The sequence below is a fragment of the Photinus pyralis genome, unplaced genomic scaffold (genome assembly GCF_008802855.1).
Source record: "Photinus pyralis isolate 1611_PpyrPB1 unplaced genomic scaffold, Ppyr1.3 Ppyr1.4_LG10, whole genome shotgun sequence".
NCBI classification, from domain to species: Eukaryota; Metazoa; Arthropoda; class Insecta; order Coleoptera; family Lampyridae; genus Photinus; species Photinus pyralis.
This window is the reverse complement of record NW_022170250.1, coordinates 8,638,089-8,665,361: the sequence shown is the minus strand read 5'-3', so window position 1 is coordinate 8,665,361 and position 27,273 is coordinate 8,638,089. Positions and strand designations below refer to the sequence as shown.

General features: G+C 39.8%; 1 protein-coding gene across 3 annotated transcripts in view; it reads right to left on the bottom strand.

Moving 5' to 3' along the window:
• Positions 1 to 25,780, bottom strand: part of LOC116161115 (sn1-specific diacylglycerol lipase alpha) — a 90,800-nt gene extending 65,020 nt beyond the window's left edge. The window contains exons 1-10 of one of the 3 annotated variants that reach the window (XM_031474338.1): positions 25,513 to 25,780; positions 10,079 to 10,324; positions 9,805 to 10,016; positions 9,657 to 9,758; positions 9,435 to 9,609; positions 8,415 to 9,356; positions 8,225 to 8,366; positions 6,006 to 6,241; positions 5,917 to 5,940; positions 5,515 to 5,647 (exon numbers count right to left, since the gene is read on the bottom strand). In XM_031474338.1, coding sequence (XP_031330198.1) covers positions 5,515 to 5,647; positions 5,917 to 5,940; positions 6,006 to 6,241; positions 8,225 to 8,366; positions 8,415 to 9,356; positions 9,435 to 9,609; positions 9,657 to 9,758; positions 9,805 to 10,016; positions 10,079 to 10,173 — 2,061 coding nt within the window. In that variant the 5' untranslated portion in view covers positions 10,174 to 10,324; positions 25,513 to 25,780. Of the gene's footprint in view, positions 1 to 5,514; positions 5,648 to 5,916; positions 5,941 to 6,005; positions 6,242 to 8,224; positions 8,367 to 8,414; positions 9,357 to 9,434; positions 9,610 to 9,656; positions 9,759 to 9,804; positions 10,017 to 10,078; positions 10,325 to 14,770; positions 14,860 to 25,512 lie in introns of those variants that run through there. The other 2 variants (XM_031474339.1, XM_031474340.1) reach the window with 2 other exon arrangements.
• Positions 25,781 to 27,273: the final 1,493 nt, after the last annotated feature.

Genomic DNA, 27,273 nt, shown 5'->3' with positions numbered 1-27,273 from the left:
CCCCCCCCCCTTTTTAAAATTTTTTATGGCTTAACCGTAATGGCGCTAGCTTTAATTCAAGTGGCGCAATTGAGCGCATAACCAAATGTATCAGGTGACCTAGTTACAAGGGACAAAATACGTACTGGGGAGGCTACGTTCACTTGGCCCCCCCCCCAAATGTTTTTTCGGATTTCTAAAAAACGATAATGGCGCAAGAGTTATTATCGGTGGCGCATATGAGCGCATAACGAGCGCATTCATTTCAAAATAATACGACTATGAAATCTCTCAGTGGGGGGGGCCAAGTTAACGGACCCGTAATATTATAGTGCCGAAATAGTACGGTGTTAACTACTTTCAGGTGGCTCCTGAAGGTTTGGATATAGTTCCAATAGTTATCTTACACTTTTCTTGATCTTGAAAATACCTTTGGGATTCTAAAACACTTGAAATCTTCTTCACAAAGACTCAAGTAAATCTGACATCCTGTCTTTTCTTGAAATTCTGCCGCGTTTGAAATTATCCAAAATCTTCCTAATATTTAGCTGAAATTGCGTTGAAATATCCATTGAGATTCTCTAAGAATTTCCTTAAAAACAGCTTTATAATTTTTCCTTTTTGAGATTCGCCTGATATCCTCTTGGTATTCTCTTGAATCCAGGAGTTTTGCTGAAATTGTATTGGAAGTTTGAAACGCTAGAAACTTAAATTCTTGGCTTTTTCATATTTTCAAAAAATTCTCTTGAAATTCTTAAAAAAATATTATTTTTGAAAATTACTTTAAAAATCTTTTAATATTCTCGTAAATTTTTAAAGGGTTTATGACTTTTTGGGGCATCAAACCCTATTCAAATCCTATTGAACACTATTTTTTCCTGAAATTACGTTAAAAATCTCTTGAAACATAAATTCTTGGTGTTTTCAAATTTTCAAAAAAATCTCTCAAAATTTTCATGAAATTTCTCGAAATTTCTTGAAATTATTTCAATTTTTTTAAAATATATTTTTTGTTGAAAGTGTTTTAAAGTTTCACTTACATTCTCCTCTCAAATTAAGTGGCAATACCTACAGTTTTCAAATTTTCTTGAAATTCTTTAGAAACTTTCTTTGCGTGACAACCATTTGAACTTAAAATCACTTGGAAAATCTTTTAATATTCTTTTAAATGTTTAAAAAGGTTTATGACTCTTTGGGGCATCAAATTAAACTGTCCTATCCTTAAGATTCCCTTGTAGTTTTGCTGAAGAAATTTTTTGAATTTCTTTAAAAATTTCTATCGATTAGATTAGACTTCAGAACTGAATTTTCATAAAAATTACACCTTTTCTGGAACTTTTAATACGTTCCCTAAACATTTTCTTGAAACAACCGTAAAATTTGTTTTTAATTATCCAGATCTCTTGAAATTCTCTTAATTTTTTTTAAATCTTTATGATGCTTGAAAGTGTTTTAAAGATTTCTTAGGATTCACTAGAAATTATTTTCAAATTCACTTGCACTCACGTGAAATTAGTCCCGAAATTTTTCAAAAATTTTCTTGAAGTTTCTTTGTTTCTTTAAAGTCCTATTGAAAACTATTTTTTCCTGAAATTATGTTAAAAATCGCTTGAAACTTAAATTCTTGAAGTGTTTTCAAATTTTCATGAAATTTCTCGAAACTTCAATTTTTTTTAAATATATTATTGTTGAAAGTGTTTTAAAGTTTTTTTTCTTAAAATTCACTAGAAATTATTTCCAAATTCACTTACATTTTCGTTTCAAATTAACTCGTCCATTACAAAGTATTTGATCGATTAGGATAGTAGCAATACACCTACAGTTTTCAAATGTTCTTGAAATTCTTTAGAAATTTTCATTGCGTGAAAACTATTTCCTTTTAAAATTACATTGAAAATCTTTTAATATTCCTTTAAATTTTTAAAAAGGTTTATGATTCTTTGGGGCGTCAAATTCTAATTTAGTAAATATCCATAACAAAGTTGCGATCGGGTGGAGTAGTGACAATACCTACAATTTTTTTGAAATTCTTCAAAAATCCTCTTGAAATTTCTGTTTCTTTAAAGTCCTATTGAAAAATTACGTTAAAATTGTTCAAATTCACATAAATTCAGGTAGTTAATCTCATGAATGCAACTATTTGAGGTGTCAACTTCGCCAAACGACTCATCCAAATGCGCCCGGTTAGGGTAGTGACAATTTTTTAAATCTTTGGTTTTTGAAGGTGTTTTAAAGATTTCTTAAGATTCACTATCAATTATTTTCAAATTTACTTAAATTCACATGAAATTAGTCTCATGTTAAGTTTTAAATTCGTAAAATCGTAGCGACATTATCTACAATTGTTTTCGTTTCAAAAATTCTCTTGAAATTTCTTTGTTCCTTTGAAATCCTATTGAAAATCATTTTTTGTTAAAATTACATTGGAAATCTATTTTTATATTTTTATATTTCTATATTTTTATATTTTTATATTTTTATATTTTTATATTTTTATATTTTTATATTTTTATATTTTTATATTTTTATATTTTTATATTTTTATATTTTTACATTTTTATATTTTTATATTTTTATATTTTTATATTTTTATATTTTTATATTTTTGAGTGAGCGGGCTTTCAGCCAATACTGCTTCCCCTAAAATCCTTTTAAGTTTCTTAAAAATCTTTATGATTCTTGAAAGTATTTTAAAGTTTTATTAAATTAAATCTAAAATTTCTTTAATTTGTTTTAAATCTTGTTGATTCTTGAAAGTGTCTCGTCAAATTCTAACTTCGTAAAATGACTCATCCAGTATGTGATCAGAAAAGGTAGCGACCATTTCCTACCATCCTTTTCAAATTTTCTTGAAATTTTTCAGAAATGTTCTTGACATTTCGTTAGTCCGTTAACGTCCTATTTTCCCTTGAAATTACGTTGAAGATTAAATTCTTTTAAATTGTAACGAAGCACCTGTTTTTCGCCCTGAAGTTCATACCCGAAGTTGTGACCACACCGTACATTTGTAAAGTCGACCGGTTTTGCTGAACACTCGGTATCTAGAAGCGTTTCTGAATTTACTTATTTGCTCTTGGAAACGAGGAGTGAGCGTTGTGTGGTTTCATTTTGTTTAATTGTTTACCTGTTAAGTAGTTAAGTTAGCAGTTTTGCCACCGTTCCTGTACGAATATTTAAATTGTTTTACAGCCGCCGAAATCTCTCTTCCAGGGAACAAGAGAGAAAATCGATTTTATTTAGTTTTAGGTTAGTTAATTACCGTACATTGGCATTGCTGGATTGCCAAATTTGGAGATTTCATTCCGACTATTTAGATGAGTATAATTAACCATAATTAGGCGAATCAGTTACAGATAGCAACCGCCGATTATATCTAATTAAGACTGCGGCACTAGGGGTAGTAGAATTCATTCCGCTATCCCCTCCACCGTTTTATGACGTCACACGTGCTGCGCGTTGTGGGGCCCGTTAACTTGGCCCCCCCCCCCCACTGAGAGATTTCATAGGTATTTTTTGAAATGAATGCGCTCGTTATGCGCTCATATGCGCCACCGATAATAACTCTTGCGCCATTATCGTTTTTTAGAAATCCGAAAAAACATTTGGGGGGGCCAAGTGAACGTAGCCCCCCCCCCCCAGTACGTATTTTGTCCCTTGTAACTAGGTCACCTGATACATTTGGTTATGCGCTCAATTGCGCCACTTGAATTAAAGCTAGCGCCATTACGGTTAAGCCGTGACAAATTTTCAAAAAGTGGGGGGGCCAACTTAACGTTTTTAAAAGTTACTTTTTTTTAACATCTTTTCATACGAAATTGTACTCTCAGGTATGCGCTGAAATGCGCCGTAAAAAGATATCTTTGCGCCATTATTGTTTTTTGGTTATCCTTAAATATATTTGGGGGGGGGGGGCAAGTGAACGGAATCCCTCATAACGCATTTTGCTACCGGTATTTGTGCCACTTGATACATCTGGTTATGAGCTCAATTGCGCCACTTGAATTAAAGCTAGCGCCATTACGGTTAAGCCATAAAAAATTTTTAAAAAGGGGGGGGCTAACTTAACGTTTTCAAAAGTTACGTTTTTTAACATGTTTTTTCTACTACATCGTACCTTTCATCATGCGCTAAAATGCGCCGTAAACAAAAATCTTGGCGCCATTATAGTGTTTCAGAAACACTATACAGGGTGTTTTTTGGGAGCTTTAGTTAAACGATTCTGAGAAAGTAAAATAGGTAGGTTTTTAAAAATTTGTATTTAGGAGTTACTCCGAAGGCCGAATCGATGTAAAATATTTTCAAAATGGACGCACTTCCGGAAATAACTTTTGAAAACGCTTAGTTAGACCCTCCACTTTTTAAAAATTTTTTATGGCTTAACCGTAATGGCGCTAGCTTTAATTCAAGTGGCGCAATTGAGCGCATAACCAAATGTATCAGGTGACCTAGTTACAAGGAACAAAATACGTACTGGGGGGCTACGTTCACTTGCCCCCCCCAAATGTTTTTTCGGATTTCTAAAAAACGATAATGGCGCAAGAGTTATTATCGGTGGCGCATATGAGCGCATAACGAGCGCATTCATTTCAAAATAATACGACTATGAAATCTCTCAGTGGGGGGGCCAAGTTAACGGACCCCGCGTTGTGATTGGCTGCGCTATTTTGTGGCGATCGGTTTGAATTTCCAGATGTCGGCCATTTTGTTGCGGTAAATTTGAATTTGTGTGGGGTGTTTTAAATTTTTGAATTCCGGATGTCGGCCATTTTGTTGGGGTAAATTTGAAATTGTGCGGGAGATTTGAATTTTTCAATTTCCGGATGTCGACAATTCTCTTGTGGAGCCACCTAGTGGGAGTTTGATTCTTCGTTCGTGTAAAAAATATACATACGCACAGTATTAAACTAGTGACAGTAGTTTGTTCTTTCATATTTTTGTCTTGAAATTAGATTATGTATTATTATTATGATATTCAACAATCCAAATTCTCCACACAAATTCAAATTGTTCGCTTGTTTCGAAAAACATGATATTTGTCAGACACGGAGGATAGTTTAAATTAAAGAAAATTGAGAAACAAAAGGTTCAAAAGGTGAATTTTGCGTATACGCGTGTACATAATCGATTATCGTAAAATCACCAAACCAGTTCAAGGGTCAAAAATCATTGATAAATAAAAATAATCAATTGTTTAATAATCGATTATCATTAACTGATTGAAATAATCAATTTTTTGAATACAAAATAATCAATTGATTCTCTCAACTGCCTTCAAAATTTCACCTTTGGATTTGAGTCGAAACAAGACCATTACTGTAAGTCGCTTATCGTTTCTAATTTCATAATACAGTACCGTGCAGTCAGGAATTAACCTAAAACTAACAAGACATAATAAAAATAAAATTTAATGGTCAAACTTATTACAAAATTAACATACTACAGACGTCCAAATAAAAAAAAATGAGGATGACAGGAATCATGCCTTCGTCACTACAGCTAACGTCAAAATCTGTATCGCACTTCCGCATTCTGTACCTTATTAAGTGCCGTAAGTAACGTGTCGGGCATGTGATCTTGAATCATCACCGGCGAGATGAGAACCTCATCGAAATCCGTGTTCTCCGCCCAAATCGCCTGGTAAACAGGATCGTTCCCCGACAGCGCCTTCCTGCGGAGTAGAAGCGAATTAATGCGCGGCTTGCGAAGTGGAAGCTTAATATGAGGTGCTGCTACGCGGACAATTCAGTCATGGGTGGAGAGTTTTCGAAAATATTTCAAAGCGGGGTACGTGTAACATGCTGCTCGGCGAGACTACCCGAAGGGAGATGCATGCTTTGCCCATTAAATCGCCTCCGAACTACGGCGGAGATTCGCGATTTAGTGAGCAATCTCGAAACACACCACGATCACAAGGGTTTACTTAAAATAATTAGTTACCTCCATGACTTTTCATATTTTTGTCTGAAATAGTAATGGTAATGTCATAAAAGGATGATCGAGTCCGTCGCAGTGATGCAGATACTCACTCGTCCTTGGTGGGGTGGTGCCGGACGATGTGGATGACACGACCTGGCGGATACATCGGCGGATGCCGCGTGAGGGCGATCGTGCTGTCGGAGGGATGGACGCCCCCTGTCGTTCGAGTTTGCTGCTTCTCCTGTATGTAATCGGCCATCACTTGGTCGGCCGTTGACAGCTCCGTGGCGGAAGTCGGCTCGATCGCGCAACAGCAACACATCACGCCGCACGAAATTATTTTCCACTAAAAGAAAACTGATGTAGGGTATCGGATATGCGGCCTTCTGAGGGTCTTTACCTCAATGTTTAAAAAAATTCAAATTAAAATATTAAGAGATGATTTCAAGAAGCTGTTTGAGCTGTTTCGAGAATTTCTAAAAAAAATTAGTAAAACTGATTTAACATATCAGAAATGTAGGGTATCGGATACGCGTCCTTGTGAGGGTCTAACTGAGTTTACTTCAATGTTTAAAAAAATCAAATTAAAATATTAAGAGATGATTTCAAGAAGCTGTTAGAGCTATGCATCGAGAATTTCTAAAAAAATTAGGAAAACAGATTTAACATATCAGAAATGTAGGGTATCGGATATGCGTCCTTGTGAGGATCTAACTGAGTTTACTTCAATATTTCAAAAAATTCAAATTAAAATATTAAGAGATGATTTCAAGAAGCTGTTTGGGCTATGCTTCGACAATTTCTAAAAAAAAAATGGAAAAACTGATTTAATATATCAGAAACGTAGGGTGTCGGATATGCGTCCGTGTGAGGGTCTAACTGAGTTTACTTCAATGTTTAAAAAAATCAAATTAAAATATCAAGAGATGATTTCAAGAAGCTGTTTGAGCTATGCTTCCAGAATTTCTAAAAAAATTAGGCACACTGATTTAACATATCAGAAATGTAGGGTATCGGATACGCGTCCTTGTGAGGGTCTAACTGAGTTTACTTCAATGTTTAAAAAAATTAAATTAAAATATTAAGAGATGATTTCAAGAAGCTGTTCGGGCTATGCTTCGAGAATTTCTAAAAAAAATTAGGAAAACTGATTAACATATCAGAAATGTAGGGTATCGGATACGCGTCCTTGTGAGGGTCTAACTGAGTTTACTTCAATGTTTAAAAAAATTAAATTAAAATATTAAGAGATGATTTCAAGAAGCTGTTCGGGCTATGCTTCGAGAATTTCTAAAAAAAATTAGGAAAACTGATTAACATATCAGAAATGTAGGGTATCGGATACGCGTCCTTGTGAGGGTCTAACTGAGTTTACTTCAATGTTTAAAAAAATTCAATTTAAAATATTAAGAGATGATTTCAAGAAGCTGTTTGTGCTATGCTTCCAGAATTTCTAAAAAAATTAGGAATACTTTAACATATCAGAAATGTAGGGTATCGGATACGCGTTCTTGTGAGGGTATAAGTGAGTTTACTTCAATATTTAAAAAAATCAAATTAAAATATTAAGAGATGATTTCCAGAAGCTGTTTGTGCTATGCTTCGAGAATTTCTGAAAAAAATAGGAAAACTGATTTAATAGATCAGAAATGTAGGGTATCGGATATGCGTCCTTGGGAGGGTCTGAGTTTACTTCAATGTTTAAAAAAATTCAATTTAAAATATTAAGAGATGATTTCAAGAAGCCGTTTGTGCTATGCTTCGAGAAATTCTAAAAAGAAATAGGAAAACTGATTTAATATATCAGAAATGTAGGGTATCGGATATGCGTCCTTCTGAGGGTCTTTACCTCAATGTTTAAAAAAATTCAAATGAAAATATTAAGAGATGATTTCAAGGAGCTGTTTGTGCTATGCTTCGAGAATTTCTAAAAAAAAATAGGAAAACTGATTTAATATATCAGAAATGTAGGGTATCGGATATGCGTCCTTCTGAGGGTCTAACTGAGTTTGCCTCAATGTTAAAAAAAATACAAATTAAAATATAATGAGATGATTACAAGAAGCTGTTTGTGCTATGCTTCTAGAATTTCTAAAAAAAATAGGAAAACTGATTTAATATATCAGAAATGTAGGGTATCGGATATGCGTCCTTCTGAGGGTCTTTACCTCAATGTTTAAAAAAATTCAAATGAAAATATTAAGAGATGATTTCAAGGAGCTGTTTGTGCTATGCTTCGAGAATTTCTAAAAAAAAATAGGAAAACTGATTTAATATATCAGAAATGTAGGGTATCGGATATGCGTCCTTATGAGGGTGAGGATTTTACCTTTGGATCTACACTTCTCTTGATTGCATTAATGAGATCTGCACGAAGCGCCTCCATTTGGTTGAGTCCCAATCTTGGCACGACGTCTTTGCCCAAAACTACCGCCGTTGTAAAGGACTTGGTGTACTCCATTGCAGCCATGCTGTAACTTACAAATTACCCAAGGCTAGTGCTAGTTACAGACGGTTACCTTAAGAGTCCACCTGGCGGCGAATAGCAATAGCAAGATAAATTGGGATACTCCCTTCGCAGCATGATTCCTAGTATGCTCGCGATTCCGGCTCCCAAAGAATGGCCCACGATCACCAGGTCGTAATCCTTAGTGCCGAGAAAGGTACGGTAGTTGTGAGCTCGTTCGAGTAGCTTTTCTAATCTAATTTTTTCCAATATGTACACAGCAGCGGACACCATTCCCTTATGTCCGAGGAAGTCGTCATGCAGCGGTTCAACAGGAATTCGTTCCGCTTCCGCGTTGAGATCGGTAAGAATGTCGTTCATGCTCAGCGTTCCTCGAATGCTGATCACGATTTTCTCACGGTCGTAATCCAGAGCGATGAAGAACGGCGTCTTTCCGATGTCGACGTGGTACGTCGCGTAGATAATCTCAATGTTGCCAAACTCCGACAGTGTTTGTAAAGCGGCACGGTTGAAGTTGCAGCAGTTATCTTCGACCACCTCGACGCCGTTACGCACGTTCGGAAAGCAGCACGAGGCGTTCGAGCAGATGTGACACAAGCCCATCTTGTTGGTCATGACGAACATTGGCCAACCGTACGCTCTGACGGCGAAGTGCACGTACCTGATCACCGTCTGGAACAGCTCCAGGTCGGCCCCGCCCTCCTGAAGCGACAAGAATTTGGTACTCGACGTCACGGGCACGCCCGAAAGGAACTCGTACGTGTCGTTCTTCCGCCTTTCGATGATCGCCCTCCTCTCGATCTTCTGGTATATTCTCAATAAAATAATGCCGGCCACGACGTCGGACGGCACAACATCTAAATCGCGAAAGTAATCCGACAGCAGTCTTGCTATTTCTCTAAACGAGTTGCGGTTCGTGTCCGTAGCACGCATGCAACAAAATAAAAGGCGGCATCGCTGATCCCAGCTGTCCTGGTACGCTTTCATAACCTTCCTGCAAAAGAACCAATGGCAGCCATTCCAAAATAGGGATGTGGTCGGTGAAGAAGAAGAAAACAAGTAAACTACGAACCTTTGCCTCCAATTTCTTGTACTACCGGACCGTTTGTATTGATACTTCGATTCCGATTCCCGCATGGATCTCTGATACGCTTTCATTTTCACCCACGACCTGCCGGCGGGATCGTAGGCGCACCATATATTTACAAGTATACATATTATAGTAAACCAGTTCAGTGTAATTAAAACTAAAATGTAAATTTCAATTACTGAGAGCGTTGCGCTTGGGTCTTACCTAAAAATACTGTTTTGGCATAGTTAACAGGACAGGTATGATAGTTGACGGCCGTCCAGTAAATTCCGTACCCGAGAACAACCATCTCTCCATTGAGAATCACTAAAAAGTGGAGATGATGAACTGGTGATGGAGGGGTTGTACTTACATAACCTAACATACAGTATATATTTGACAGCACTTCGTGGCTCGGTATTTAAAATACTCCCCTTGTATGATACGCACGACATATAAAACTCTAACATTAAACATAACAGGACTATAGACAGGTAAACGATATTAAATATCCATAATTCAAGTACGCAGTGATCCGAGTTTTTAAAGTCAGTTAGGCACAGCACACCCGTTAGAATTAGGGCACTGGAAAAGAAAATCGGAGTGAATTCCCACAAAGTCTTGAGGGTCTTCGCGAGGATATTTACCATATTAAGTGAAATAGCGATAAGATGGCGCCGGGTAGAACGAAATCGTCAGATCCAACACTCCACCTTCGATTGAACGCGGTTAAGCCAGGCATAGCTAACTTATTCTCCTACGGCATCCTACGGAACTGTTTACTGCGCTACGACGACGGTGAACGCTCGGCGGAGACATTTTGCGCGTTCGCCGCTAGCAGGACATCCTTTTGACACTCGAGTCAGTCTTTTCGAAACGTTGAAACCATTGATCTGTAACAATAATTTGGGATTATTAATCAGACTCAGCTCCGAAGAGTATTTCGAGTATGGCTCTTTCGATGTTGAGCCTTGGTTCTAAGGTCATCGAAAAACCATGTCGAACATCGAACGCGACACGGACTTTCTTATTGATATTTGGACTGAAGAAACCAAGACAGTAATGGATCACTACATCAAATAGTTACAGCAAAAAGCTATTTCAAAAATGGAAAGTGTACAGCCTTGATTCTAAGGTCATCAAAAAACGGTGTCGCAGATCGATCGCAACACGGATTTTTCTAATTGATATTTGAACTGAAGGAACCAGGATAGTAATGGATCACTACATCAATTAATAGTTACAGCAAAAACCAATTTCAAAAATGGAAAGTGTACAGCCATGATTCTAAGGTCATCACAAAAACGAAGTCGCAGATCGATCGCGACACGGATTTTTTTATTGATATTTGGACTGAAGAAACCAAGATAGTAACGGATCACTATTTCAAATAGTTACAGCAAAAGGCTATTTCAAAAATGGAAAGTGTACAGCCTTGATTCTAAGGTCATCAAAAAACGAAGTCGCAGATCGATCGCGACGCGGATTTTTTTATTGATATTTGGACTGAAGAAACCAAGATAGTAACGGATCACTATTTCAAATAGTTACAGCAAAAGGCTATTTCAAAAATGGAAAGTGTACAGCCTTGATTCTAAGGTCATCAGAAAACGATGTCGCAGATCGATCGCGACACGGAGTTTTTTATTGATATTTGGACTGAAAAAACCAAGATAGTAACGGATCACTATTTCAAATAGTTACCTACAACAAAAAGCTATTTCAAAAATGGAAAGTGTACAGCCTTGATTCTAAGGTCATCAAGAAACGATGTCGCGGATTGATCGCGACACGGATTTTTTTATTGATGTTTGGACTGAAGGAACCAAGACAGTAATGGATCGCTACATCATTTCAAATAGTTACAGCAAAAAGCTATTTCAAAAATGGAAAGTGTACAGCCTTGATTCTAAGGTCATCAAGAAACAATGTCGCGGATCGATCATGACACATTTTTTTTATTAATATTTGGACTGAAGGAACCAGGATAATAATGGATCACTACGTCAATTAATAGTTACAGCAAAAACCAATTTCGAAAATGGAAAGTACACAGCCTTGAATCTAAGGTCATCAAAAAACGATGTCGCAGATCGATCGCGACACGGATTTTTTTAATTGATATTTGGACTGAAGAAACCAAGATGGTAATGAGTCATTACATCATCAAATAGTTACAGCAAAAAGCTATTTCAAAATTTGAAAGTGTACAGCCTTGATTCTAAGGTCATCAAAAAACGATGTCGCAGCTCGATCGCGACACGGATTTTTTTAATTGATATTTGGACTGAAGAAACCAAGATAGTAATGGGTCACTACATTAAATAGGTGCAGCAAAAAGTTATTTCAAAAATGGAAAGTGTACAGTATTGATTCTGTCATCAAAAAACGATGTCGCAGATCGATCGCGACACGGATTTTTTTATTGATATTTGGACTGAAGAAACCAAGATAGTAATGGATCACTACATAAAATAGTTACAGCAAAAAGCTATTTCAAAAATGGAAAGTGCACAGCCTTGATTCTAAGGTCATCAAAAAACGATGTCGCGGATTGATCGCGACAGGAATTTTCTGAAATTCTTAGAAATGTGCCCCGGTGTCTTTTCATTCTCTCTGACGCAACTGTAAGCTAGTGCCGTATTAATGCCGTTTAGTGCCCCTAGAAATTTGTGGTCGAAATTATTCAAAAAATAATCCTAGGTGTCTTCTCATTCTACGTGTCGCAACTGTGGGTTAGTGTCGTACTTATCCCATATGGTGCCACTAAAATTTGTTCATAAATTGTTCAGAAAATATCCCTATATGCCTTTTCAGTCCCTTTGACGTAAATGTGGCTTAGTGCCATTCGCTTTAGAATAGCTAAAAATTGTTCTGAAATTCTGAGAAATTTTTCAAAAATATTCCTAGGTCTTTTTATTCTCTTCGACGCAACCGCAGGTTAGTACCGTGTTAATGCCGTTTAGTGCCTCCAAAGATTTGGCGGAAATTCTTAGAATTTTTTCAATAAAGTCCTAGGTGTTTTCATTCTATTTGGCGCAATTGTGGATCAGTGCAGTATTAGTGCCGTTTGGTGTCGCTAAAAATGTGTCTGGAACTCTTACAAATAATTCTAGGTATCTTGACGCCACAGTACTAACTGCATTAATCCCATTTAGTGCCACGAAAAATTTACTTGAAAGTCATTGAAATTTTTCAAATAAAATTCCTATGTCTCATTACATTACTTTTAGGCAACATGTGAGTTAGTGCCGTATCAATGCCGTCTAGTGCCACTAAAAAATTATTCAAAAAATATCCCTAGCTGTCTTTTCATTTTCTTTTACTCAACTGTAGATTAGTGCTGTCTGAGTGCCGCTAAAAATTTGTCTGGAACCCTCAGAAATTTTTCAAAAAATAATCCTAGGTGTCTTATCATCCTCTTTGACGCGACTGTGGGTTAGTGCCATTTTAATGCCGTTTAGTGCCTCTAAAAATTCACTTTTAGAAGTATATTCCCAGGTGTCATTTCAATCTGTTTGAACCAACTGTGGATTAATGCCGTATTAGTGCCATTTGATGTCTTACAAATTCATAAAGAAATAATCCTAGGTGTCTATCATTCTCTTTGACGTCGCTGTCGGTTAGTATTGCATTAATGCCGCTTGGTGCCGCTAATAAATTGTCTCAATGGCTTAGAAATTATTCAAAAAATAATCCTGAGTAGAATACTCTGTAACGCAACTGTGAGTTAGTGCCGTACTTATCCCGTTTAGTGCCGCAAAAATTTCTCTAGAATTCTTTCAAATTTTTCAAAAAATATTCGTAGTTGTCTTTTCGTGCAACGGCAGATTAGTGCCATTGTAATGCCGTTTAGTGCCTCTAAATATTTGCCTCATTCTTAATAATCTTTCCAACAAATGTCCTGAGTATCCTTTGGCCGCAAATGTGAGTTGGAGTCTTGGAATCGCTATCATTCCGTTTGGTGCCGCTAAAAACTTGTTAGAAACTTTAGACATTTTTCAAAAATCTGAATACGTGTCTTTTCATTCCTTTGACGCAAGGCAACTAGGGGTTCGGTCCGTATAAATGCCAGTAGTGTCGCTAAGAATTTCAGAAATTCTTAGAAATTATTTCAAAATATTCCATTCGATTTTATGCAACTGTGTGTTAGTGCCGTATTAATGCCGTTTAGTGCCGCTAAAAATGTGTCTAAAACTATTAGAAGTCTCTTCAAAAATATCCTAGGTGCCTTTGCATGCAATTTGAAACAACTGTGGGTTAGTGCCGTTTTAATGCCGTTTGGTAAGGCTACAAGCTTGCCCGAAATTCTTTAAAATGTTCTTCAAAAAAATATTGCTAGGTGGCTTTTCATTCTCAGAAAAATAAGAAATGATTCAACGTCCTTTTCCTACAACTGTCATAAGATTTTCGTGCACTTGGGGTATTACTGGGAGGTATTCCACACTCCCAAACCCGCCTAGGATAAGAAACACACCCTACTGGAGGAAGAGTAGGTAATCCTTTATGAAAATCGCTGTAATGAGAGCCCATAGATCTGAACGTTATGCAGGAGAACGTAGCACCATGGGGTCTGGGGGGTATGGAATACCACTCAGGGTTCCTTTTCCCCCAACTATCAAAATTTTTTCGTGCACTGGGGGTATTACTGGGAGGCATCCCATACCTTCCAGACACCCCAATTCTGAGAGACAAGGAACACTCCCTACTCGACAAAGATTAGTCGTCCATTATGAAAAACTATAATGCCCTTAGGGCTGAAGGTTTGGAGGGAGCACGTAGCACCAGGGGGTCTGGGGAGTATGGAATTCCACTCTGAAAAGTAAGGAAAGATACGACGTTCCTTTTCCTAGAACTATCATAATATATTCGTTCACTAGGGGTATTACTGGAGGTATTCCACACCCCCGATTCTTATGGGAGAAGAAGAAGAAGAAGAAGAAGAAGAAGAAGAAGAAGAAGAAGAAGAAGAAGAAGAACTGTATAAGAACCCTTAGGGCTGAACCTTTTGAAATATTAACTATTATTGTTTTGAGGGAGAACATACCACAGGGGGGTCTGGAATACTCTTAGAATTGAACGTTTGGGGGGAGATCGTATGGAATACCTACTTCTAAAGAGGATAAGAACAGATTCAACGTTCATTTTCCTACTACTATCTACTATCACAAAATTTTCGAGCGCTAGTGGTATTACGAGGGGGTATTTCATACCCCCTATACCGCCGGCTTCTTATGGAATAATGAACATACCAGAGCTATTCATTAACAATTTCATGCAAGTGTTATTGAAAAAGCTTGTGCGTTTTACTTTAATAAATAGTGGCTTCTAATACTTACAAGGATCACGCTCGAAACAACACTATCTTAATTAACACGTGTAATTAAATCTAAATAAATACCGTCGCCACGAAAATTATCGCTCACCGTCAGCATCCGGATTTAATTCTCAGTTCGCCGCGATAAACGTTGTTAAGTTTACCCAATCCACGGTAATTATAATTAAAGCGCGGTTTCGATAATTAGGTACCCTTCAGTACCTCCATTACGTCAATGCGGGTACATTGAACTGTTGAAATTGTAACCTGGTCTGATATCTGGGGCTTATCAGTAAATCCCTAGGATTAGGCGGAAGGTCGCGTCACCTTACCGTATTCTATTCTAACGGTCCGAGATCTCTGAAGCTGAGAACGAGGTGGTCCTCCGATTCGGCTCCCGCAACGAGACTATAGGCATTGGGAAATGCTCGGAAGATAATTTGTAGTCCATTAGCGGCCACTTAACAGCCATTTCTGTATATTACCATAATTTTATCTTAATAGCGTTTGTGGACTGTTGATTTACTCTAAAAGGTTCCGACTGCGCAATTCATTAACCTACAAAACTAGACGACCGTTCGGCCATTAATGAGTCTAAAAAACGTCGGGACGCCCGGAGTGTTTTCAGCTTTAATGGCGACGCCATCAAAAGATGATGAACGAGGGAGGGCGAGTATTTAAAAATCAATGTGAAAAAGGATTTTGCTTTGATACGACATCGAACCCATTGTTCGTCGTCGTATTGACTCCGGTTTGATTACTTTCTGGCAACTTGCACTTTGAACGGCAAAAATAATTTTCTGTCTAGACCTCAAATATGGTCGAAAGAGCATAGATAATAATCTGCAATACTCTGCGGTTGGTAATTAAAAGTACTGTGGCGAATTTTCTAGAGCGACATCAAGGCGCCATCAAGTCGATTATGGATTTCTCACCGGCGATAATGAATGAAAGCGGATGTGACGCATTCTTTCCATGAAATATGATATGCTAATGCGAGAATTCTCCAGAATTTACGGTACAGTACAATTCACAGTCAACCGGAATGTGCAAAACACAAAAATTGCGATACCTAAACACTAAAAGTCTAATTTCAATATGTATCTGCAACAGCTCTCCTTTTAAAGGTTTATAAAGGTTCGAACGCCTGGCACAGTTCATAAAAACACAGTAAGGCTCTTGGGGTCAACACCCCCCCCCCCCAAACCCCCCCGGTGTTACGATTTTTCCGAAACGTGACATCACTCAATCGCGTCTGTGCTAAGGGTTTTACACGTCTTAAGGGAAAACATCCCCGGGAGTTTGAGGGAACCTCCTCACGGTTAAGAAATAATTTAAATGGCCTGTTGGCTCCGTGAAACTATTGGAGGTCCGTAAAAATGTATAAAAGCTTTGTAAGGCTACTAAGGTCTTGAAGTTTGAGCTTTCAAACATTCTTAAGGACTAAAACTCATAAAGGCTCGTAAATCTATAAAAGGTTTTTTAATCCTCTTCTTGGAGATCCTTGATCTTAGGCTTTTTGAAACTAACACTCCTAAAAGGCTCACAAAAGTTATTAAAGGCTCATAGAGTGTAAAAGACCCTTAAAATAGCCGATAAAAAGCCCACGAAGGTTGGTAGAGACACTTGGAAGCCGTTTACAAGACGAATACTGTAAAAATCTCTCAAAATCTTTTAAAGACCCTGGAAAAGGCATTAATTAATTAAGTAAGAATAGGTAGGGGTCATTCCGGTGATTTTCTGAAGGCATTCGGATCTGGGCAAGCAGTGTGTAACTCGAAAGAAAGTTGGTATTCTGATAGATACCATTCCGAATCACGGTAGCATTAACCGTGGGGCTCGTAAAGAGTTTCCGCTTTTCGGGCACCCTAAACACTCTCCCGCAAAAAAGACATGCGCTCAGTTAGCTTGAAAAGACAATTTTAAAACTTAAAAACCTCAAAAACTTTTAAAAATGTATGCGCACTTTTAAAGCTCCTCAACAAACGTTTTTTAAACCCATCTAAACGTTTTAATAGAAATTTAAAGGGTCTTTAAGACTCTCAAAGCCTTTTAAAGACTCACAATGGCTTCTCCAAGACTCGTGGAGACCCTTTGAGAACTACCAAAAGCTTTTAAAGACTGTGACAGCCAATTAAAAACTTCTAGGCTTCTAGTAAAGGACTCCCAGAGGCTCTTGATAATCTTTATTGATTAATGGAGAGCCTTAGAAGCTTCTGGAAACTCTCAAACTTTACGACCTTGTTAAAGACTGTTAAAGGTTAATAAATAGTTTAAACGCTCTGTTCTTTATAAGATCTTTAAGGTGAAACGTTTTAGTACTTTTGAAAGGCTCTTAAAAACTGACAAAGGTTCCCAAAGGCTCTAAAAGCTAATCAAATGCTCTTACACCATAACATACCTAAAAGACTCTTAAAGGTCCTTTAAGATATTTAAAGCCTTTTATAGATCTTCAGGCACATTCAAAGACTCTTAAAGACTCCAAATTCAAGGTTGTCGATGTTTCTTGAAACGTCTGGAGAATTTTAAAGATGGCCCTTATAGATGGTGATAATGGAAATCACAGAACCAGTTTTCATGGTGAGACACGTACTAGACTAACTCGTTCTTGGGGACTCTAAAGGCTACTAAGCACCTCAAAAGAATAGATTTGCTAAAGAACTGGCAGACCTTAAGGCCAAAGTTTTTTTAGAGACAAATAAACACTTGAAGGGATCTAGACTCGGATCTAGAATACTCTTGGAGACTCTTTTTAACATTGTTAGGCAAGCATTTCAAAAGCTCTTAAGGCTCTAAAGGCCATCTATATGACCATAGAGAGTCTTGCAGACTTTAATGCCATAAGGATCTGCTTGAGCTTCTAGAGGTCCCCTGTGGAGAATCTTGGAACATTTTCCGTAATCCAAAAAGGTGTAACGAAGCACCCGTTTTCGGCCTGACTACACCGTTTATTTGTGGAGTCGACCGGTATCTAGAAACGTTGGGCGATTCGTTACGAAAAGTGCCGTGTGTTGGTTCTATGAGTTGAAGCTATAATCTAAAAATGTAATTGATTTAATTCTAGAGTTGTTTTTCAGCTGCCGCCATTGTAAATGACGCTGCAGTGAATTCGCCGTTTGTAACCGTTTCCGTCAAGATATTTCAATGATCTTTGTTGCTCTTGTCAAATTAATATTTTAGAATTTCAACCACGTCGCGCCGTTATCAGCAGGTTGTTGCTTCCTATGTTAATTTAAAACGAGCATTAAAACTGCAAGGTCGTGCAAGTTTACGCCGCTGATCAGCGACCTGAGAAATTCCAATTAACATGGACAACCGACTTTAGAAATTTCAATCCGGTCAATTAAGTAAGTACAATTAACAGTAACTAAATAAATGTGTTGCAGAAAACGTCATTACACCTAGTCGTGTGTGGGATATCAAAGAAGCGCTTTTAATTGATTTGAATTTTGGGACCAATTTTTAGGACGTCAGCGGGCCGCATTATTAATTAAATATTTATTGAAGAAAGTTAGTGAATTAAGAGAGTTTGAGTACGTGTTCGGAAAATACTATTTTCTTATTGAAACGCCGCCTATAATCAACAATTTATTTAGCCATAATTAATAGAACAGGATGATATTCAAGTGTTCGAGTTATAAATAAATCCGATTTCATTCGGTGACCGCAGATGAAGGTCTTCATAAAGGTTAATAATTAAACCGCTTCACTCAACGATTATACGGTTTTCTATCATAGAATAATAATGGTTTTCTGTCCCAGTGTGTGGTCCTATTGTCACAAGAACTGGATGACCTAAAGTAGCATGTATTAGAGATTATGGATCGTGTGAAGTGATAATTGTTACACACATCAATGACTCTAATTTTAGAGACAAGGTTAAATGTGCTACTATCCGTCAAAGGTTAAATGTTGCAAGTGGAAGAGGAGACGAATTCTTCGACTATTTACATAACTAAGGCGGCAATAACAGGATGACTGAACTTTATCTTAAAACTTGCAGCACGTGCATAAGAACTCTCGCTTAATTTTAGGGACAGGGGCCTGCAAATTTTACTTCACGGGTAAATCTGTAAATTGGCTTAAATTAAACCTCAACCTCTAAAAAAATTCAAACTCAGTCTCGAACATCATCATCCTGAAGGTTAACCTCAAACCTCAACCCTCAAATGTAAACCTCAACTTCAAGTATAAACCCACATCTCAAGTTTAAGCTACACCTTTAAATGTCAAACTCAAGCCTCACCCTCAAAGTGCGACCATAAACCTGAGAGTCTCTAACCTCACTTTAACACCAACCTTAAACCTCAAACCTCAACCATCTCATCCACATACCTCAATTTTCAAACCACAAATCCTATCCACCTCATTCCTACCCTCTGCCTTGATCTTCAGTCTAAAACCTCCTTGTCCTTATTCTATTCTTCATTGTCTCCTCTACACATACACATACTTCATCCTCCTCCACTCACAATTTTATCAAAATAAATTGAGGATTCACTTTCAAATTCAAAGAATATTCTGGTTCCTGGGAGAAGCTAGGGGAGGCATGTGGGTATCAACCAGATCTGAACTTCTCCAGAATCACCTTGCAGCAACTGGAAAACCGAAGGTCAATGAGAGAAAAGGGCAGTCATCGAAGGTAAAGATATGGGCGTGGAGGAGGATCCAAAAAAGGCCCCTAGTCTAGAACAACAGATGATGCTGTGACTCAGATCATTCAGATTTATCCCCCCACACCTCACAACTCGAGTTCGGCCCAAACCCAGGCAGAGTAAAAATCTGATGGGGTAAGTGGGATCTTTATCTCCACTTCGCCACACTCGGCACAAACCTAGGCAGAGTATAGGTCCGACCCACTCCATCGGACTTTTACTTTGCCTAGGTTTGTGCCGAACTCGCCTTCCGCTCTCTGGGCACTAGCCGAACTCGCCTTCGGTTTGATCGGCACTGGTCTTAAGAGTGTCATTTCTGGGAGAAGATTCTCTACTCGCTCTCTAGACTTTGGGAACGCGAGGAAAGCACAAATTAACTTACCCTTTCAGATTCTTAGTCTGCCTAGGTTTGATTTTAAAGACTATCACTTTTGTGTAAAAGTTAATTAATAGCAGGGATAGGCAGAGTAGAGTTCTGACTTCTGCATCGGACCCAAGATCGGACTTTTACTCTACCTAGGGTTGTATCAAACTCGCCTTCGGCTAGATCGGGACTGGTTTTAGAAGTGTCACTTTTGCTTGGTAGTTTAATAACAGGACCATGGGACAATGGGCTAGGTCAGACCCTTACTGCGTCTAGGGTTGTGCCTAGCGCGTCGAAGTCCAAGTAGAGGACCGACTTGCTCTATCATACATCTACGTTGCCTAGGTTTGTACCGAACTAGCTTTCGGATCGCTCGCCACTGGTTTTAACAATGTCACTTTTGCGTGGAAGTTTAATAACGGCCTATTTTAATGCCCAACGAGCCAAAGGTATGCAAAAGTGGTAACTGTAAAACCTAGGTGTAGTGGTACCTATTAAAATCACAAACCTAGGCAAGTAAAAATCTGATGAAGTAGGTCAGACCTCTATACTCTATTTAGGTTTGTGCCGAGCGTGCCGAAGTGAAAGTAGAGGTCCGACTTACCTCATCACACCATTATCATGCCTAGGTTTGTGCCGGACTCGCCTTCGGCTCGCTCGGCACTGCTTTTGAAATTATTATTTCTCGGGGAAGTTTAATAATGGCCTATTTTAATACCGAACGAGTCGAAGGTATGCAAAAGCGGTAGTTTGAAAACTAGTGCTGAGCGAGCCGAAGGCGAGTTCAGCACATACCTAGGCAAATAAAAATCTGATGAAGTAGGTTGGACCTCTACTCTGCCTAGGTTTGTGCCGAGCGTGCGGAAGTGAAAGGAGAGGTCCGACTTATCTCATCAGACTATTACTCTGTCTAGGTTTGTGCCGAACTCGCCTACGGCTCGCTCGGCACTGCTTTTAAAATTGTCATTTCTCAGGGAAGTTTAATAATGGCTTATTTTAATACCGAAAGAGACGAAGGTATGTAAAAGTGGTACCCTTAACCATTGCCGAGCGAGCCGCAGGAGAGTTCCGCACAAACCTAGGCAGAGTAAAAGTTCAATGGGGTAGGTTGAACCTCTACCCTGTCTAGGTTTCTGCAGAGCGTGCCGAAGTTAGAGTAAAGGTCCGACTTACACCATCAGATCTTTACTCTGCCTAGGTTTGTGCCGAACACGTCTTCGGCTTGATCGGTACTGGCTTTACAAGAGTCATTTCTCGGGGATGTTTAATAATGGCCTATTTTAATACCGGACGAGTCGATGGTATACCAAAGTGGTACCTTTATAACCAGCACCTAGCGAACCGAAGGCGAATTCGGCACAAACCTAGGCAGAGTAAAGGTCCGACCTACTACATCGGACCTCTGCCCTGGTATGTGCCGACAGTGCCGAAGTTAGAGTAGAGGCCCGACTTACCGCATCAGATCGTTGAACTGCCTAGGTTTGTGCCGAACTCGCCTTCGGCTCGCTCGGCACTGGTTTTAAAATTGTCCTTTCTCAGGGAGGTTTAATAAGGGCCTATTTTAATACTAATTATTTTAATTAATTTTAATCTAAGGTAGGCAAAAGTGGTACCTAGTTATAAAATCAGGCAGAGTGGAGTTCTGACTTACCCCATTCGATCTTTACTCGCTCTCTAGACTTTGGAAATTTGATGAAGGCACAAATTAGCTTACCCTATCAAACCATTAGTATACCTAGGTTAGGTTTTAAAACCATCACTTTTGGATGGAAGTTTAATAATAGGTATAGTCAGAGTGGTACCCATGAAAACCAGTGCCTAGGTAGAGTAAAAGTCTAACTCACCCCCATCAGACCTTCACTCGCTCTTTAGCCTTCAGGCACTCGACAAAGTCACAAATTAACCCACGCTATCAAACCCTAAGTCTACCTAGGTTTATTTTTAGCACTATTACTTCGGGTTTAAAGTTTAAAATCAAGCATAGGCAAAGTACAGGTCTTAATTACCGACAGTGCCCAAGTTAGAGTAGAGGTCGGACTTACCGCATCAGATCATTGAACTGCCTAGGTTTGTGCTTATGGTTTTAAAATTGTCATTTCGGCCTATTTTAATACCGAACGAGTCGAAGGTATACAAAACTGCTACTCTCAAAACCAGTGCCGAGCGAGCCGCAGGCGAGTTCGGCACAAACCTAGGCAGAGTAGAGGTCCGACCTACTCCATCGGACCTTTACACTGCCTAGGCTTGTAGAACCGACAGTGCCGAAGTTAGAGTAGAGGTCGGACTTACCGCATGATCATCGTGAACTGCCTAGGTTTGTGCTTGTGGTTTTAAAATTGTCATTTCGGCCTATTTTAATACCGAACGAGTCGAAGGTATGCAAAATTGGTGCTCTTAAAACCAGTGCCGAGCGAGCCGCAGGCGAGTTCGGCACAAACCTAGGCAGAGTAGGGGTCCGACCTACTCCATCGGACCTTTACACTGCCTAGGCTTGTAGAACCGACAGTGCCGAAGTTAGAGTAGAGGTCGGACTTACCGCATCAGATTGTTGAACTGCCTAGGTTTGTGCTTGTGGTTTTAAAATTGTCATTTCGGCCTATTTTAATACCGAACGAGTCGAAGGTATACAAAATTGGTGCCCTTAAAACCAGTGCCGAGCGAGCCGCAGGCGAGTTCGGCACAAACCTAGGCAGAGTAGAGGTCCGACCTACTACATCGGACCTTTACACTGCCTAGGCTTGTAGAACTGACAGTGCCGAAGTTAGAGTAGAGGTCGGACTTACCGCATCAGATTGTTGAACTGCCTAGGTTTGTGCTTGTGGTTTTAAAATTGTCATTTCGGCCTATTTTAATACCGAACGAGTCGAAGGTATGCAAAATTGGTGCTCTTAAAACCAGTGCCGAGCGAGCCGCAGGCGAGTTCGGCACAAACCTAGGCAGAGTAGAGGTCCGACCTACTACATCGGACCTTTACACTGCCTAGGCTTGTGCCACAGTGGTAAAGGTTAGAGTAGAGGTCGGACTTGCCGCATCAGATCATTGAACTGCCTAGCTTTGTGCTTGTGGTTTTAAAATTGTCATTTCGGCCTATTTTAATACCGAACGAGTCGAAGGTATACACAATTGCTACCCTTAAAACCATTGCCGAGCGAGCCGCAGGCGAGTTCGGCACAAACCTAGGCAGAGTAGAGGTCCGACCTACTCCATCGGACCTTTACACTGCCTAGGCTTGTAGAACCGACAGTGCCGTAAAGTTAGAGTAGAGGTCGGACTTGCCGCATCAGATCGTTGAACTGCCTAGGTTTGTGCTTGTGGTTTTAAAATTGTCATTTCGGCCTATTTTAATACCGAACGAGTCGAAGGTATGCAAAATTGGTGCTCTTAAAACCAGTGCCGAGCGAGCCGCAGGCGAGTTCGGCACAAACCTAGGCAGAGTAGGGGTCCGACCTACTCCATCGGACCTTTACACTGCCTAGGCTTGTAGAACCGACAGTGCCGAAGTTAGAGTAGAGTCGGACTTGCCGCATCAGATCATTGAACTGCCTAGTTTTGTGCTTGTGGTTTTAAAATTGTCATTTCGGCCTATTTTAATTAATAAACAATTGCTACCCTTAAAACCATTGCCGAGCGAGCCGCAGGCGAGTTCGGCACAAACCTAGGCAGAGTAGAGGTCCGACCTACTCCATCGGACCTTTACATTGCCTAGGCTTGTGCCACAGTGGTAAAGGTTGGAGTAGAGGTCGGACTTGCCGCATCAGATCGTTGAACTGCCTAGGTTTGTGCTTGTGGTTTTAAAATTGTCATTTCGGCCTATTTTAATACCGAACGAGTCGAAGGTATACAAAATTGCTACTCTTAAAACCAGTGCCGAGCGAGCCGCAGGCGAGTCCGGCACAAACCTAGGCAGAGTAGAGGTCCGACCTACTCCATCGGACCTTTACACTGCCTATGCTTGTAGAACCGACAGTGCCGAAGTTAGAGTAGAGGTCGGACTTACCGCATGAGATCGTTTAACTGCCTAGGTTTGTGCTTGTGGTTTTAAAATTGTCATTTCGCCTATTTTAATACCGAACGAGTCGAAGGTATGCAAAAGTGGTAGGTACCTTTAAAACCTAGGCAGAGTAGGGACTGACTTACCCCATCAGACCTTTACTCGCTTTCTCTAGACTTTGACAACGCGACGAAGGCACAAATTAACTTACCCTTTTAGATCCTTAGTCTGCCTAGGTTTTGTTTTAAAACCATCACTTTTGGGTGAAAGTTTAATAACAGGCATAGGCAGAGGTCTGACTTACCCTCGGATTTACCCCATTAGACCCTAGATCAGACCTTTACTCTGCATAGGTTTGTGCCGAGCGTACCGAAGTGAGAGTGGAGGTCCCACTTTCCCCATCAGAACTTTACTCTGCCTAGGTTTTAGGCGAACTCGCCTTGGTCTTGATCGGCACTGGTTTTAAGAAAAGTAATTTCTGGGGGAAGAGAGGTTATCACTTTTAGATGGAAGTTTAATAATAGGTATAGGCGGAGCAGATGACTTACTTACTAACTTACATCATCAGACCCAAATTGCCTAGGTTTGTGCTGAACTCGCCTTCGGCTCGCTCGGCACTGGTTTTAAAAATGTGAATTTGCGTGGAAGTTACGCCTTATTTTAATACCAAACGAGGCGCGAGGGTATGCAAGACCTTTAAAACCTAGGCAAAGTAGAGGCTGACTTACCCCATCAGACCTTTACTCTGCCTAGGTTCGTGCCAAGCGTGTCGACGCCACACCACACTCCCCAAAATATGATACCCAGCCATCACAGTACTAATTTTTGCCCTCTCCAAGGTGTATTCCTGGATCCGTCTCTGTGTCTTCTTACCCCAAAAGAATGAAGACCTGTTGACGTTCATTAAAGACGCAGAAAATGAGACTTGCATACGTGGATCTTCTGTATGGGGAGTGTAGAGAGGAACACTGTGCCATTAGGAGGGAAAATGCACCCAGAAATGCTACGATCTTGGGCAGGTCTTTTTCAAAAACACGTGAATAATCGCAATGTAAATCCTTCAAAGTTTCTTCCAATTGGCCTACATGCCTTTTTCGCCCCCTCTAACAGGTCAACTGTAAATGGGTGCGAATCCGCATCCAAATGTCAAGTTCCCCATCCGCTCCACCTATAAAGATGTCATAACGAAATAAATAGGTCGATGAACGAAGTCGGCTGAAAGGGGCGCAACACCCCCGCCACGTGAGTAGATTACAACAAAAATTGCTCTCGGGATTGGGATCGGCGTAGATAGCGGGGTCGGACGAGGAGCGATACGAAAAAGGCGATTTCATTTGAACGCAAACAAAAAGATAACGTTCCGGATTCGAGATAATTTTACAAAAAGACGGATCATTCAGTAGGCGATAATGTAATAGGATCCGGCTTTGTGGAACAAACCGCGAGCGAATCCAAATGTGTCAGCCTTTTTTTTTCGGAATGATTGATGAATAAGTAAATATGGGTAAGTGATGTAATAGCTGACAGGTACAAATATAATCGGCAAACACTTTATAAATACAAAACACCTACAAAACAAAACGTTACAAGGCCGTCGAGAATGTCATAATCCGCCACGAGATGGGAGGACCCCCTTCCAAATCGCTACCAAACACAAACAACCCCCTACCGAAATCCGAGGTATTATTGACCTGTTTGACTACTAACTCGGTTTACATTTTTCTAAAAATACGATCTTTCGCAACTTTTCTTACCTGAATTTGAACTTGGGGGCGCTTCGCAATCGCAAGGGGGTGCCGAAAATCAATTGCAGATGCACTTATTCATTTATATCGACACGTGAAACTAGGCGCGCACGTCACTCGCACGCGAACAACACATAAATAAACAAAAAAAGCGGGAGGTCCGTAGTTTTGGTATATTAAATTGGTTCCGAAGCGACAATTTCGTACGAGACGACGACGCCGCGAACAAAATGAAACGGGAATCGGCGTCGTCGACGTTTTTGCGCAAGTAGGTGTTTACGACTGAGATGGCAAATGTGTGACATGCGTAATTAATGTGTTCCGAACAAAAAAAATCCGATAATCGGTCCTCCTTTCAGCAATTTAAAACGGAAAATGGATGAGTAATTGAGAGCTCATTAAAAATTCATTTGTAGGCGACGCGTACGTAATTGACGTAGATACATTCTAATCTGGAATCTACAAAATCGAATTGTCCAGAATCATCAAGTTTGGCGTTTGCCCCAAAGAAATCACCTCCCTCGCGCGCTCTTTTACATCTCCTTCATGTCTCCCTTTTTTAATTAAATAAGTCGTCCGATTCCTTATTCAATTCCTCTTTCAAGGGGCTTTCTAGATATTTTTATTCTTGTACCGCATTCTTAAGGTCTATTGTTTCCCTCCAGTTTAAGCCTCACTCCCTTAGAAAGTCAATATCTTTATAAATATATAGGTAGCATCCCCCAGGATCTTGAAACAGCATTCCCGGGGGCGCACTTTCATTCCGCCAAGGAATCTGTGCCTTGCATGCTTCACAGTCACACAGAGGAGTTTCTTCTTCCTGCTGGCACCCCCTGCTAAATGAGTCGAGTTTGAGGAGTAGACTCATCAGTTAACAATAAACGATTTCGAGGACAAGCGAATCATCGGGGGGACTGGGGGGTATGGAATACTGGAATACACCCCCCAGGCAAGAGAGAGTGCCCTCCACAAAGTGGAACGCGATAATTCCATTTGTTTTTCTCCTATCACATTTGTCTTAATCTTGGAGAAAAGGTAATTGCATCTCCGTCTCCTGGCGGGTATTCCATACCCCCCAGACCTCCCGGTACTACGCTTTTGGGAGGGGAGAGGCGTATCCTCCTTTCCAAAAGAGTATTCCATACCTCGCAGGGTATCACTTCTTAAGTTCGATGGTATTTTTTGGAGAAGTATCGTTGTAAGTGCTAACAGTAAACGTTTTCGAAAAATAGCGAATCACCGGGGGGTCTGGGGGGTATGGAATACCCCCCAGCCAGGAGAATGTGCCATCCACAAAGTGGAAATCGATAATTCCATTTGTTTTTCTCCTATCACATTTGTCTTAACCTTGGAGAAAAGGTAATTGCATCTCCGTCTCCTGGGGGGTATTCCATATACCTTCCAAACCCCCCGGTACTACGTTTTTGGGAGGGGAGAAGCGTATCCTCTTTTCCAAAAGAGTATTCCATACCTCACAGGATATCACTTCTTAAGTTCGATGGTATTTTTTGGAAAAGTATCGTTGTAAGTGATAACAGTAAACGTTTTCGAGAAATAGCGAATCACCGGGGGGTATTCCATACCCCCCAGCCAGGAGAATGTGCCCTCCACAATGTGGAAATCGATAATTCCATTTGTTTTTCTCCTATCACATTTGTCTTCATCTTGGAGAAAAGGTAATTGCATGTCCGTCTCCTGGGGGGTATTCCATACACCCCAGACCCCCCCGGTACTACATTTTTGGGAGGGAAGAGGCGTATCCTCCTTTCC